The sequence below is a fragment of the Citrus clementina genome, unplaced genomic scaffold (genome assembly GCF_000493195.1).
Source record: "Citrus clementina cultivar Clemenules unplaced genomic scaffold, Citrus_clementina_v1.0 scaffold_1, whole genome shotgun sequence".
Taxonomy (NCBI): Eukaryota; Viridiplantae; Streptophyta; class Magnoliopsida; order Sapindales; family Rutaceae; genus Citrus; species Citrus x clementina.
The window spans coordinates 17,658,350-17,674,128 of record NW_006263303.1 but is presented as its reverse complement, the minus strand read 5'-3'; the positions used below and the strand labels follow the sequence as shown (position 1 = coordinate 17,674,128).

The following is a 15,779-nucleotide window of genomic DNA, read 5'->3' as shown; positions in this document are numbered from 1 at the left end:
GTAAATAGAACGCGGTTTTACCACAATGTTACTAATCTCGGTAATTTGGTTTACTCAAGCAAGGGGGTAGACAAGGGAATGGATGGCCTACCTACAATGAGATAATAATTGATCGAATGTTTCATTAAACCCACTTACAAAATGAAATGGATCCGGTGCTCAGTTGAGCCTGTTCTAAACACCAAATCAATGGTCATAAATTGACCGGACACATATTACACAACTCTTGACCATTAATTCAGTACTTGATAGAAGTTCGGCTTAACACCGAATCTTGTTCCCAAAAGCAAAAGTCAAAGTTATGAACCTTTCTGTTTTCTGCTTACTTTTTACATTGGATTCATAATTTATCAAATATGTTATATGTATTAAATTTTCAAGTTGATTATTATCTTACAATCTCAAATCCAATTTTTTTCATTGTCTTTCAAAAGGTAGGGCGGGCAGAATTGAATAAACTTTTTATGTTTTGAGTTCATAAAAGTAATGCTTGAAAATATGTACATGAGAATGATTGAACTCAAATGATCAACTAAATTTATCTGCATTTTTTTCTTCTTAGTTTTCATATTTGATTCATAATTTATCAAATCTGTTATATGTATTAATTTTTCAAGTATATTATTGTTTTACGATCCCAACTCCAATTCTTTTTCATTGTTTTTTAAATGGTACGGTGTACAAAATTGAAATTTAATACAACTTTTTCTATTTTGAGTTTGTAAAAGTAATGCTTTAAAAATATGTACATGAGAATAATCGAAGGCAGATGATCAACTAAAAAGTCTGTTTTAAAATGACTCGTTAAGTTCCTGAACTGAAATCTCATTACCAATCAATATACTTGAGTAGGACTTTTTTTATTAATTAATTACAAAAACTTGAGCTGAAGTCGAACTTAAGCTCTACATTTGAATCAAAGGCCTTATTTATGATGATGGGAGATGATGATGAAGTTATTTATTTATTTATTGTTATTATTTTGCTTTTGAGTAAGTCTAATAAGAAAGGAGAGAGATTGACAATTTGATTCTAAATGGGTAAAATTGACTGGGAAATAATAATAATAAGCCCCTAAAATCGCGCCAAGCCCAATTAGGACAAGTACTACTCTGTTCATTTTACATCTTTCTCAGTTTCTTTGGTGTTCCTTTTTTCTCTTTCTACTTCTTGCTTAACGCGATCTTCTGCCAATTTCAGATTGATCTCTTCATTCTTAAGATCATCATCAGTGCTGTTCAAACCAAATAAATAGCGAACTTGGTGCACTGTAGCCTCCACCAAATATTCACCAACCTTTGATGCAATACCAGTATATATATGTGAAGAAAGCAGTTTAGTACATGAAATAACTAAGGTTAGAGTTTGCTGCGATCATAATTGAGCTAAATGAGCGTCTTTTTTTTTTTTTTTTTCAGTGCAATTAAATTAATGTTGGTCTAGTCATTGTTCCATATATCCATAACAGTGTTACAGTATCTTATCATTGGGTCCCAAAGCATACATATACTATTAAATTATTTAGTTATATATATATATATATTGCAGGTACTCAGTGGTGCTGGTCTGTTCATAAATAAAAATATCTAGTGGTGGTACAAGTGATTTTGGATTCAAACCCTGTCCAGCTATGTGATTTTAATTAACTCATAAATTATTTTTTTCTTTTCTTGTAAGTTTTAAATGTTAGTGTTAATTAAAGTTTCAAATTTTAGTAAAAGTAGAGAAATCAATTCAAATGCTATGTTTGAGACTTAAAAATTTGTAGCTATCTCCAGGAGCTTCAAAGGATTGAAATAATAAGAATTTAAAAGTAAAATATAGAGACGTAGAAACCCAACAAAAAAAAAAAAAGTTTTACTGATCCCATACCTGAGATCTTCGAGCACTTTTCCCGTGATCTTCAAGTGTTTCTATCTATCAGAAAAGCAAACCAAACAATGTGGAAATGAAACAATGAAGCTGAAGGATACCATATAATTTAAAAAATGTAGCTCCTTGTGAGCATGAAGATAGGAATGGATTCACGAGCTAATGCTACTATAAATGATGAAGGCACAAAAGAAGTAAATGGGACGCCGTTTTACCGAAAGCTAGTACTGATAGATGTTACTACATTGCCTGGAAATGGTAATTTGGTTTATGCTAGTGGGTAGCCAAGCTAGGGAATGGATGGCTTACCTACATGAGACAATAATTGATGGGAAGCTGTCTCTTTCTATTCTACTCATTTGTAAAAGGTTAATGTTCAGTTAAGCTTGTGTTAAACACCGGATGGATGGTCAGGAATTAATTGGCTCTCATGTGGCACTCAAGTTAGATAATTCTGACCATTGATGCAGTTCTTAAAATAAATTTAACTGAGTAATGGATCCTCTTGCCTTACAACATTCAATTATATGTAGCTTTATTTTTTTCTTCCCTACTTTTCACATTTGATTCATAATTTATTACATACGTATTAGTTTTTCAAGTTGATTGTTATTTTACATTCCAACTCCCCGATTTTTTTTTTCATTGTTTTTCAAAAGGAAGGGTGTACAAAATTTAAATTTAGTATAACTTTTTCTCTTTCGAGTTCCTAAAACAATATTTGAAGACATATATATACATGCGAATGATTGAACTAAAATGGTCTAAGACGGTCAGCTAAAAAAACAAAAAATCTATTTTAATACAATTCCGTTAAAATCCTATTGCTGAAGTGCCAGTTACCAAACAACATACTTGGGTAGCACTTTTTTATTAATTAGTTACATAGAATTGAGCTAAAGTCGAACTTGCCCACTAAATGATGATGAAGTTATTTATTTTTATTTTTACTTTTTTGTTTTGAGTGAGTGTAGAAAGAAATTGACAATTTGATTCAAAGTGGGTGACATTGACCTTGAAAAATAAGAAACCCCTAAATTCACGCCATTTTCAAAATTTTACTAGACATTATACAAATTAAATAAACTATATTCATATTTCATCATACTCATTAAACTTACAACTTAACCATTTAAGGAACTTGCTACCTTAAAGCATTTGTAAGGTGCAGTTTCCTCACAAAATGGAGTAATGGGCTCACTTGGACCCATCTCAAATCACTTGTTTTTGCTGGGGCACTGAGGCACACCTTATAGATGATGTAAGATACCAACTCCCCATAATTTAAGAGTTGGACTTTTGGCACTCCTTCAAAATTCTTCTAAAACCTCTTTTTCAATAATGCTAAGCTTAATGCCAAAAATACCCTTATTTCTAAATAAACACATTTAATTTGTAAACCTTTTAATTTTCTATTATTTTCTCACTCCTCACAAACAAACTTTTGTGGGTGATAAACTTCTTGCTAAAAATTAATTAATTAAATAAAATATCTATAAGATTATGTTGTAAAAAATTTTATTATGAATCTTAAAAAAAGGCAGATAATTTTGTTAGAATATGTTTTGTTTATTATCAATAGATTGTCTTAGTAATTGAAGAAAATTTTATAGAGAATTTGAGAAAAAATTACATGTGTGAGTTTGATAGCAGAGAAAATACAATTTTTTTTTTAAGAGAGAAAATACAAAAGTTTGAAGTGAGATAAAATAAATGTGAGATATATTAAAATATTTATCCTTAAATATAATTGTAATAGAAGAGGGGTTTTAAAAGGATTTTGAAGGGTGCCAATAGTCCAACTCATCATTTAAATAGGGGATTGTTCTTAAAATGGCCCATAGACTGGGCCTGATAAGTAGATCATCATCGTTAATACAAACCCAATTGGTTTGTTGAACTCTTTGCTATTTAAACATCTTTGCTTCATTGCCTTTTGAACTTTCTCAGCTTTTCTATGTCTGCTAGGCCAATTATTCGAAATTTGAATCCCGAAGGTCTCTCTCTCTCTCTACAATGGTTACCTCTGTTATATAGAGAAATTAGAAAAACTACTCTCATATATTAAAATAGGTTAACCCTCCTAAAGTATAAGAATGTTAACTTTTATATTAATTTATTATTCTACCCCTAATTTTGATGTTAGCCATAACATTGAAATATTTTGAGAATGTATATCAAATGCATACTGATATACTATTAATGATTAAATTAATTTAAAAATGAATTATAAATTGTGGAGAAAAATTAGTCCATGACTTATTAAGGTACTAAGTCATTGTGCATGGTATATATATGTGTTTAGAAGAGGAAACTTCATTGTATAGGATGGCGTTTGTTGGATTTTTAAGGAAAAAAGTAGGAGTGGGCAAAAAAAGTTGATTAATAAAAAACCGAACTGTTTGATTCGGTTCGGTTTTTGTGCGGTTTTTTTTCATCCAAAAAACCGAAGGAGTAATCTAACAAAAGTAGTAAAACTAGTCGGTTCGATTTTCGGTTTTTTTTAAAAAAAACTGAAAAACCGAACCAGAATTCAAATAACAATCCCTAAAGTCTAAACTAAACACTTCTTCAGTTCTTCTTCTGATCTTCATTCTTCAGCAGCTGCTGATTTTTAAAATTCAGCCGCAGTACCTTCAGCCGCTGGAATCTCGTCTCCGCTGCTCGTTGCCGCCGCTGCAATCTCGTAGTCGCCACTGCTCGTCAGTCATCACCGCTGCTCGTCCTTCACGAATCTGATTTGCCGCTGCTGCTCGTCGTCGAGTGTCCGCCGCCGCTACCACCTGCTGCAGTTGCTGTCATTTGCTGCTGCTACCACTATCACCAAAAACTCTCAGCAGAACAAAAAATTGAATGAAAAGGTTCCATTTTTCATTTCTTTCTTTGATGATTGTAATCATGTCGTTTTTCTTGTTTTATGTTGATGATTGAAGTTGTGTGTGTATATATATAGAGTCCAATTAGTCCGGGTTTAATGGCCAATGATGGAGTTTCAGGGCACACGATCCTTTTTGTTTTGATGATTTAAGAGCAAATTATGCTCGATGTGTTTTAAGAAATTTAAGTTGTAAATCAATTCGTGTTGAGATTGCTTACGTTGAGAATCACTTAAAGTGTATATTATTGGCATTCTTCTGAAATTGCAGTGGAAATTACTTTGAGCTTGCCAACAGTTTCAATGTTTTGGTTTTCATTTATCAACAGTGAGAAGGGTCAGAGATCGAGTAGAGGACTTGTATTGAACATCTAAATATTTTGTTCAAGTTAATTTCCATTCAAATTCCAAATAAAACTTCAAAAATTATTTCCTGTTACTAGTTGCAGCTGTAGGCATGAACATGTTAGTGAAACTCAATCTGCATACTTTAGACATTAAGCAGATACTCAATGACATTAAGAAACCGCTCAAGTATTAATTATCATAAATGAAACAATTATGAAAGAATGCCGCAACGTTTTGCTTATTTATTTTGATTTGAACTTGTTATTTGAACATGTTATGTGTTCTTGAACATACTTTGAGACATATTTTGAATTTTGTTTGTTAACTTTTTATGTTTGTGGTAGATTTATTAATTTAAGGTTTTAAATTTAAAAAAGCCCAAAATAGGTCCAATAGGCCCATAATCGAAATAATCGAATCGAATTATTTCGATTAATCGAGTATTTGATTATTTCGGTAATTTGATTAATTGCGATTATGATTTTAAAATAATCGTAATCGAACGATTATGAAAAATTTAGTAAAAAACCGAACCGAACCGAACCGTGCCCACCCCTAGAAAAAAGATTAAATAAAATGAAAACATATACCCACCATGATATATTTTTTTGGAAATATTTAATCATCTTATTGTGATATTTGAACAGATATATTGCATGGATACATATAATCAAATGTTATTGTCATTTTACATATGATCATATTATATTTGTCTCCCATTTATAAAGTACTATAGTTTATGTCCAAATGTTATTTCAATTTAATTGGATACTTTATAAACAATATATGTTATGATTGTTCATAACAATTCATTATTAAATTAATTTGATCATTAAATACACACACATGTATATGTATGTATGTATAAGTTATTTTACTTAATTTATATTCTCAAAATATTCCAATTTATGATTAACATCAAGATTATGGGTCGAACAATAAATTAATATATAAAACTAACACCATTATAACTGTAGGATTTGGACCTATTTTAAAACAAAAGGGAAATTTTGCTTAATTCATTTGAACAAGAGGAGTAATCCGCATTTTCCATATGTTTCTCTATTTCTTAAGAATATTATAATGCACTCCTGTATTTATAATGATTTCTCCTCCATCTTTGCAAAAGGGTTGTAACTTGTAATGTTTGCAGCATAATGTTGCGGACCGCCCAAGTTGCTAGCCCAATTTGCCCACCAAGAGCCCAAAACAAGGCCAAGAGTGCTAGCTTGGCCCAATTTCGGAAAGTTCTAGGCAACTTTAGCACATTTGAGCTTGTAAATATTCTAGATTTCTCTATACATTTCCAGCACATGTAAATTCTAGATAGTTGGTAGATTTCTCTAGAATCTCTAGAGCTTGGCAAGCCTCCCCGATAAATATGGGATGTCATTAGGCATTTGAACAACAAGCATTGAGCAAGCAACTCAAGCATTGTAAGCTCTCTTGTAATCTCTCTTGTTAGCAATACAAGTTTCCTCATTCGGCTCCATTGCTCTTTTCTCTCTAACTCTTCGAAAACCTCTAGGCTTAGCTAGTCGAGAAGCTCAAAGGCTTACGTAGCAACATTTGGCAAAGGTTGTATAAGTGCCACACGGGTTTGCTGCGCAAAACACTCATCCCGTGACAAGTGGTATCAGAGCTAAGGTTTGTACCCACGCAAGTTACCTCACGAGCAATGGCCAACACTTCGAATCCAACATAAGAGGGTGTTGTTGGCGTGGATGTTCCACCGGAACCAAGCCGTGACCGTGAGGGAGATCGCGCCCAAGGCAAGCGTTGCAAGTCCAAGGCCCCATTCGTGGATGCGCTGAAGCCTCGTGTAACCACTCTCGAAATCGCATTGTCCGCCGCTTAAGATAGCCTCGAGGGATTAGACGAACGAGTGGACGGTCTCGAGGGAGAATACACAGAGTTCACGGTAGCAACCAAAGCCCTCATCCAAGAGCAAGCGAACACTCTTCGAGGTGAGTTTTGATGTTTCCATGATGAGTTGCTAAAACTTCATAGCTTTGTTCAGGATGAATTACGCGCTGTCCGTGCGGAAGTGGAGGAAGTCTGCTCGGATTGGGCATGGCACAAGTGCACACTCTCCGCTAGTCCAGCTTCCGCAAGCACGAGTGATGAGCGCCGCATTGACGTGCCAAAGCCTGATACCTACGATGGCACACGCAACGTCACAATCGTGGACAACTTCCTATTTGGGCTTGATCAATACTTCAATGCCATGGGTGTACGAGACGAGGCATTGAAAGTGGGCATAACACCCACATATCTTCGAGGCACTGCACAATTATGGTGGCGTCGCAAGCATGGTGAGATGGGCAAGGGCATTTGCACCATCGACACTTGGGCCGACTTCAAGCAAGAACTCCGAAAGCAGTTCGCCCCAAGCAACGTAGAGAAGGAAGCGCAAGCTCGCTTACTTCGTCTCAAGCAATCAGGTAGCATTCGGGACTACATCAATGAGTTCACTACCATTATGTTGGAGATAAGCGACATGTCTGACAATGATTCACTCTTCTACTTTCAAGATGGCCTCAAGGAATGGGCCAAGATCGAGCTTGATAGGCGTGGCGTTCAAACACTTGACGACACCATCGCCGTTGCAGAATCGCTCGCCGAATACTCTACCCGATCCAAGGACAAAAAGGCCAACCAAGACAAAGGTGGGGGAGAGAGTCGCAAGGACAAGGGCAGCAACTGCAAAGATTGAGGGCAGAAAAAGCCGCCTAGCAACAAGAACGGGCAAGGAAAATCAGAGGACAAGAAGGAGGCACCAAAGCCATGAAACCCATGCTTCATATGCAATGGTCCTCATTGGGTACGCGACTATCCGAAAAAGAAGTCGCTTAAAGCTCTTACTGCCCAACTCAAAAGCAACCTTACAATGTCCACGGAAGAACCCCAACTCAGCATGGGTTCTCTCCAACGTCTTGGCGCACTTAACCGCCAATAGCGCGCACTCACGAAGAAATGGCTTATGTATGTAAGCGCAAAGATAAACGGCCAGTCCGTTCGCACACTGCTAGATACGGGAGCGACGCACAACTTTGTGTCCATAAACGAGGCCAAGCACTTAGGCGTCAAGGCCACCAAGGAAGGAGGTACGATGAAGGCAGTAAACTCGCCCGCCAAGCCAATTACGGGTATTGCATAAGGCGTCCACTTGACACTCGGTACGTGGAGCGGAAAGCTTGATTTCTCCATAGTACCCATGGATGACTTCAAGATGGTCCTCGACATGGAATTTTTCAACCAAGTCCATGCCTTCCCGCTGCCCGCTACAAACTCCCTAAGCATCCTCGACTAGAGCAAAGCATGCATGGTACCCACGAAGCGAGGCAAGTCCGAGGAGAAGACGCTCTCCGCCATGTTATTCAAAAGGGCTTTCAAGAATGACCCAAGCTTCTTGGTCTCCATTCAGGAACTAAAGGAGGAAGGAGATTGCGGAAAGTCGCCAAGCCAAGTCCCTCTGCGAATACAAGCCGTCCTCAACGAGTACAAGGACGTGATGCCTTCAAAACTTCCGAAGAAGCTCCCACCTCAACGAGAAGTAGATCATGCAATCGAGCTGGAACAAGGCGCGAAGCCACCAGCTTTGGCGTCCTATCGCATGGCGCCACCCGAACTAGAGGAGTTGCGGAGACAACTCAAAGACTTGCTGGATGAAGGTTACATTCGACCCTCGAAGGCCCCATTCGGTGCACTGGTTCTCTTCCAAAAGAAAAAGGATGGATCGCTGCGGATATGCATCGACTATAAAGCGCTCAACGAGATCACCATCAAGAACAAGTATCCAATTCTCTTGATTGCGGACTTGTTCGACTAGCTTGGCAAATTGGAGTACTTCACCAAATTTGACGTACGCTTTGGGTACTATCAAGTGTGCATCGCCAAGGGAGACGAACCGAAGACAGCGTGCACAACAAGGTACGAGTCTTTCGAATTCCTTGTCATGCTTTTTGGCCTCACTAATGCACCCGCCACATTTTGCACGCTCATGAACAAGGTGCTCCAACCATTCCTCGACCGCTTTGTGGTCGTGTACTTGGACGACATCGTGGTGTATAGCACCACACTCGAGGAGCATGCCCAACATTTGTGACAAGTCCTCCAAGTACTCCGAGACAACGAGCTCTTCCTCAAATTGGAGAAGTGCTCGTTTGCCCAACAAGAAGTGGAGTTCCTTGGCCACAAGATTGCGGGCGGGAAGCTTATAATGGAGAATGTCAAGGTGAAGGCCATCCTCGAATGGGAACCTCCCATGAAAGTGCCCGAGCTTCGCTCATTCCTTGGGCTGGTGAACTACTACCGCCACTTCATTAAGGGCTACTCAGCCAAGGCGGCACCCTCGACAGATTTGCTTAAGAAAAACAGAACGTGGTATTGGTCCGAAGAGTGCCAATGTGCATTCGAGGAGTTGAAAAGAGCAATCTCGGAGGAACCCGTCCTCGCTCTTCCAGACCACTCCAAGAGCAATCTCGGAGTTGAAAAGAGCAATCCCACGAAAAGAGCAATTTCGAAGTTCAAACGGATGCCTCGGATTTCGCCATTAGTAGAGTCCTCATGCAAGAAGGCCACCCCATAGCATTCGAGAGTCGAAAGCCAAATGATATGGAATGCCGCTACACGGTGCAAGAAAAGGAGATGACAGTCATCATTCATTGTCTAAGAGTGTGGCGACATTACTTGCTTGGCTCACACTTCACAATCATGACGGACAACGTGGCGACAAGCTACTTCCAAACACAAAAGAAGTTGAGTCCAAAGCAAGCACGGTGGTAAGATTTTCTAGCAGAATTCGATTATTGGCTTGAGTACAAACCGGGTAAAGCCAATGTTGTTGCGGACGCTCTAAGCCGCAAGGCAGAATTGACAACACTTAGCATGAGCCAACCGAAGTCCGACCTTGTCTCACGCATCAAGGAAGGCCTCCAACAAGATTTGCTAGCAAATGACTTGCTGGAAAAGGTGCTCGAAGGCAAGACAAGGCGATTTTGGCAAGATGAATGCATCATCCTCACCAAGGGAGATCGGCTGTTCGTGCCAAGGTGGGGAAATTTACCGAAGTAAGTCATCAAGGAGTGCCACGACTCCAAGTGGGCTGTCACCCAGGAATCGAGCGCACCACCGCACTAGTCCAAGCCTCGTACTTTTGGCCGCACATGAGGGACGACATCGAGGCATATGTGTGAACTTGTCTTGTAGCCAACAAGATAAGGTAGATCACCAACTTCCAGCGAGATTATTGGAGCCGCTACCACTCGCAACAAGGCCATAGGAAAGTGTCTCCATAGACTTCATCACATCGTTGCCCAAGTCCGAAGGGTGCGGCAGTATCATGGTCGTTGTTGACCGTTACAGCAAGTATGCCACTTTCATTGCCACACCAGCCGATTGCAAAGCGGACGAGGCAGCCCGCCTATTCGTCAAGCACATTGTGAAGCTTTGGGGAGTCTTGAAGAGCATTGTGAGCGACCGAGACCCTCGGTTCACTGTGTGTTTTTGGACGGAGCTCTTCAAGATGTTGGGGACCGATCTCAAGTTCTCAACAAGCTTCCACCCAAAAACGGATAGGCAGACTGAGCGCATCAATGGCCTCCTCGAGATGTACTTGAGGCATTATGTGAGCGCTCATCAGCGAGATTGGGTGAAGCTACTCGACATCGCCCAATTTTCTTATAATTTGCAGCGAAGTGAGGCTACGGGCAAGAGTCTGTTTGAGATCATCATGGGATTTCAGCCCATGACCCCCAATGCCATAGCCTCAACTTATGGAGGAAAAAGCCCCGCGACATACAAGCTCGCCCGCGAATGGCACGAGGAAGCGAACATCATGTGAGCCTGCCTTGACAAAGTCGCGAGGAAGATGAAAAAGTGGGCGGATACAAGGAGACGACATGTTGAGTACAAGGAAGGTGATTAAGTCATGATCAAGCTCCTACCCCAACAATTCAAGACGTTACGGAAAGTCCACAAGGGGTTAGTGAGGAGCTATGAGGGACCCTTCCAAGTTGTACGACATGTGGGCAATGTCTCGTATCTACTTCAACTTCCGCCAAGACTCAAGATCCATCCGGTCTTCCATGTGAGCCTTCTCAAGCCATACCACGGAGATGTGGAAGACCCAAGTCGCGGAGAATCAAGGCGCGCGCCAACCGCCGTTGTCACCGCATTCGACAAAGATGTGGACTACATCCTTGCGGATCGCGTGGTTTCGAGGAGAGGCGTGCTAGCACATAGCGAGTACTTGGTGAAGTGGAAAAACCTCCCCGAGAGCGAAGCCACTTGGGAACGTGAAGATGATTTGTGGCAATTCGTTGAGCACATCCATAATTTCAAGCATGAGAGCGCGACGAGGACGCCGCGAGCTTAGGTGGGGGAGGATGTTGCGGACCGCCCAAGTTACTAGCCCAATTTGCCCACCAAGAGCCCAAGACAAGGCCAAGAGTGCTAGCTTGTCCCAATTCCAGAAAGTTCTAGGCAACTCTAGCTCATTTGAGCTTGTAAATACTCTAGAATTCTCTATACATTTCCAACACATGTAAATTCTAGATAGTTGGTAGATTTCTCTAGAATCTCTAGAGCTTGGCAAGCCTCCCCTATAAATATGGGATGGCATTAGGCATTTGAACAACAAGCATTGAGCAAGCAACTCAAGCATTGTAAGCTCTCTTGTAATCTCTCTTGTTAGCAATACAAGTTTCCTCATTCGGCTCCACTACTCTCTTCTCTCTAACTCTTCGAAAACCTCTAGGCTTAGCTAGTCGAGAAGCTCAAAGGCTTACTTAACAACATTCGACAAAGGTTGTCTAAGTGCCACACGGGTTTGCTGCGCAAAACTCTCATCCCGTGACAATAAGCAGTGATACATTATTTTTTTTTCTAATTTAACATGCATGATCATGGGAGTTTAGAAATTTTTATTCATAAATATTTTGGTTTATGTACTTTCATTTCTTTGAAAATTTTCTCATCTTTTATTAGGTTGTCTTTGGAATTTACGTGGCCCGCCTTTTTTCTACGATTGGATTTGGTTAGACAATGTGTGGCTAGTAAACAAGGATTTGTTTTTTACTAAGGTACGGAATGAATTATCAAATATTTAATATGATTCCACATGATCTAGTTTCATTAAGTAATAGATTTTAGCCAATTGAAAAGATCTTTTGATCATTACAAAGATCATTTTGATTCCATTATCACTATTTTATTTATAGGGGGTGGTTGGTAGATATTAATTCTAAAGCAAAAGTGAGTTTATAAACACTTTATTATGAATTCAGGATGAAGTAGGATCACCAAGTCAAAATAATAAAAATAATAATAATAATAACCGAACAAAACCACAACCAGTACTAATGTATATTTCTTTAAAACTTTAAAAAAAAATTTCTTTAAGCAATTGTTTCTAAAGGATTATGTTTACTTAGGTTTTAGAAACCAGGAAATGGATCAAGGAGTTGATTGCTTCTTTGATAATAGAAGCTATGCTGATGTAGGACAAGTTTGGAATAAGACTTTGTTTTATGCTTGTTCTGTTATTTTAAGAATTGTCTTCATTAGTTTATTGTTTTGTTTGAGTCATGGAGTTATTTTTGGCACTTTGTTCTAATAATAGTTAAATGTTATTTGTCGTATTTGATTAGAATTCCCAATTAGCCTATTGTGAATAGGCTTTAATCTCATCAACTTTTATTTAGCTTCTTGTGGAAGAATTTACCTTAAAAATGTTCAACCGACAAGACGTCTTGAATTTATTTCAGAGATGACATGTCGTGCTTGTACTAAAGTTTTGTAACCGACAAACTTGAAGTTGCTGTCATTTCCAATTGAAAAGCGAAGGGGCACGTGAACTCCCAAAACTAATAAGATCAAAATGCAGAACTTTTGCCATCGTTTTGATGCGACTTAATGAAGCGTGCGTGGAGTGGAGCAGGTGCCAGGCTCAGTCAAAACGGCCAAAAGGCCGTTAAATCCGTTAAGAAGCGGGGGAAGCATTCTGGGTTTTCGATGCAGCCTTTACAATAAAGCTGGTTTTGTGATTAAGAGCCATCTTCTTCATTCAATTTCGTTTTAGTGAGAGGGAGAAAAATATCTTGATTTGCTCTCTGCATTTTGCTCTTCCTGGCAAATTAATGAAAGCTTATTGCAACTTGCTCCAAGGCTGAACCACTTTGATCTCTGGATTTGTTTCTTTTGCTTATGCTGTGTGTTAAGTAAATACAAGCACCAGGTCGGTCATGCTATTATTTCCACCCCGGCGTGGATCACCTCAGCCTATGGTACGAGCCGAACACAGGGACAAGCATAAACCGACCAGAGGGGAACCCCTGACAAGCATAAACCGACCAGAGGGGAACCCCTGCTAGGGGAATGTACCGACCAGAGGTATACACCGAGCCGATACCTGTCCCCCAGAAAGCGGGAACACGATCCCACAGAACCGCGGCCGTTACGCTGTTCCCAGAACACAGAATCGCGGCCGTTACGCTTTTCCCAGAACACAGAATCGCGGCCGTTATGCTTTTCACAGAACAGAGAATTGCGGCCGTTACGCTTTTCCCAGAACCGTTGAAGGACACGTAAGTCCCCACGTTTGCGACAATGCAACGGTTAGAGTCCCGTGAGGGGCTGCCACTACCCGAAAAAGGGGGGGATGAAGGGCAAACGGAAAGGTGGGGACAGTGGCTATAAAAGAAAAGGAACTCAACGGAGAAAGGGACAAAAAAACTGAGAGAGGGAAAACGCTGCCAAATTGCAACCAGACCATTTTCCTACGAATTTCAGATAAACTTCTTGAACCCAAATCACATTGTTTTCCCGTAAACACCTTGAGCTAACTTAGGCATCGGAGGGTTTACGCCGGCAAAACCACCGGCGTCTCTGATCCATTTTTAGTGAGCGCAGGTCTATTGAGAGGAAGGGGGACGATTCCAGTTCCAGTGAACGAGCAACAACAGATAACACAAACGTTGGTGAAAGAATCTGGTCGGTCAAAGGGCGAGCAGATTTCAGCATCAACATTTTGGCGCCGTCTGTGGGGATCTGGATAAAAAGCTACCACCGAATTAGCACTTACCGGAGAGACAGAGAACAAGTAGACATGGATTTGTCAAGGAAGGACGCTTTGAGGGAGGATAACGAATCGGGGGAAACAATCACCCTTCGGGAAATTGCAAATGAAGCCCGAGAGAGGGTGACGGAAGATCGATTGGAACGGATGGAGAGGCAAATGGAGACTCTCGCCACCATACTGTATGAGCTAAGAGATGAGCGGAGAAGGGATCGCGAAATCCCCGTGGGGAGAGATGATGTGGGAGCAGAGCCCAACATCCGGAGGCATAGAGTCGAGGAGATCCCTCCGTCAGCGGACCAACCTTATGGGGTTCAACCCCGCCCCAGGCAAGTACCGGGAGCTGATGGTCGAGGAGTCAACGCTGATGAAGGAGAGCTCAGACAGCGGTTGCAAAATGCCGAGCAGGAGCGAGATCAGATAGCTGCACGTGATCCTGACCGTGCCGTAGAATTAGAGGGAGAGGTGCGCAGACTAGCGCAAGTGATAGAGGAGATACAGGGTAAGAGGAAACCCCCGAGCTGGAGGATAATGCTAGATGAAGAATCTCCGCTATCAGCTGAGATCATGGGTACCATAATCCCAAAAGATTTCCGCTTCCCCGACCTCAAATACTCCGGGCGAAGTGATCCACTGGTGCACATTGAGCGTTTCAACGACATGACAGGTGTGCAGGGGCTGACACCAGCTCAGAGGTGCAGGGTGTTCCCGTTGACGCTAGAGGGACGAGCTCGAGAATGGTACCGCAAGCTGCCCCGAGGAAGTATAAAGGGGTATGAGCAGATATGTCAGGAGTTGGCCGAGCAGTTCCGAGGGGCAGTAGCCCCAGAGGACGACATGATGGAACTGATGGGGATGAAACAGGAGGAGCACGAGTCCCTACGGGATTTTGTAAAGCGATACCACCGAGCCGTACTTGATTTGGGAGCTTTCAATCACCCGCAGGCGTTGAGGGGTTTAAAGGAGGGTGTGAGGATAGGCCGGCTATGGTATAACCTGAGAAGCCCCCTGGTGCAGAATTATTCAGCAGGGTATGAGCAGGCGAGACGAGATATTGAAATTGAAGAGGAGAAATCAGCAAGACTAAAAAGTGAACAGCTAGAAGAGCTGAGGCGGAAGGAGCGGAGAGCCCCGAAAGGGAGCGGGTTGGGAAAGCGAACTGGAGAATCTTCAGGGATGGCGGAACATCAGCTCGGTCCCGCCCTTACCCCATAACTCCGAGAGCACAACAGTTCCAACACAGCCGGGCTCAACCTCCACGCCCCCCAATCCCAGAGCGGCAGCGAGAATTCCGGCAGATGGCTGCCCACCCCTATCACAACACTCCCAGAACATTACATGCAACCGATTCCAGGGCTAGTCGACTAGATCAATTAGCAACTGGGACAGCCCGAGGTGACATTCATGATAGCTGATCAGTTCAGCTAATAGATCAGAGCTCGGCCTATAGACAATACACTCCATTAAAGATCTCCATGGAGGAACTATATGAGAGGATCGAGGGAAGAGGCCTGCTATACCCTCCAGCCCCAATAACAAAACCGGCTCATCGACGAGATAAGAACAGATTCTGTAAATTCCACGACACTCACGGTCACACAATCA

General features: G+C 41.1%; 1 protein-coding gene across 1 annotated transcript; it reads left to right on the top strand.

Annotated features, from left to right (window-relative positions):
* Positions 1-9,317: 9,317 nt before the first annotated feature.
* LOC112095688 (uncharacterized mitochondrial protein AtMg00860-like) lies at positions 9,318-9,686 on the top strand. Its single transcript, XM_024177792.1, has one exon. It carries the CDS (start codon positions 9,318-9,320, stop codon positions 9,684-9,686), a length of 369 nt encoding a protein of 122 aa, XP_024033560.1.
* Positions 9,687-15,779: the final 6,093 nt, after the last annotated feature.

Excerpts from the sequence above, each read along its gene's own strand:
- LOC112095688 (XM_024177792.1), top strand. The coding sequence starts at position 9,318 with ATGGAGAATGTCAAGGTGAAGGCCATCCTCGAATGGGAACCTCCCATG.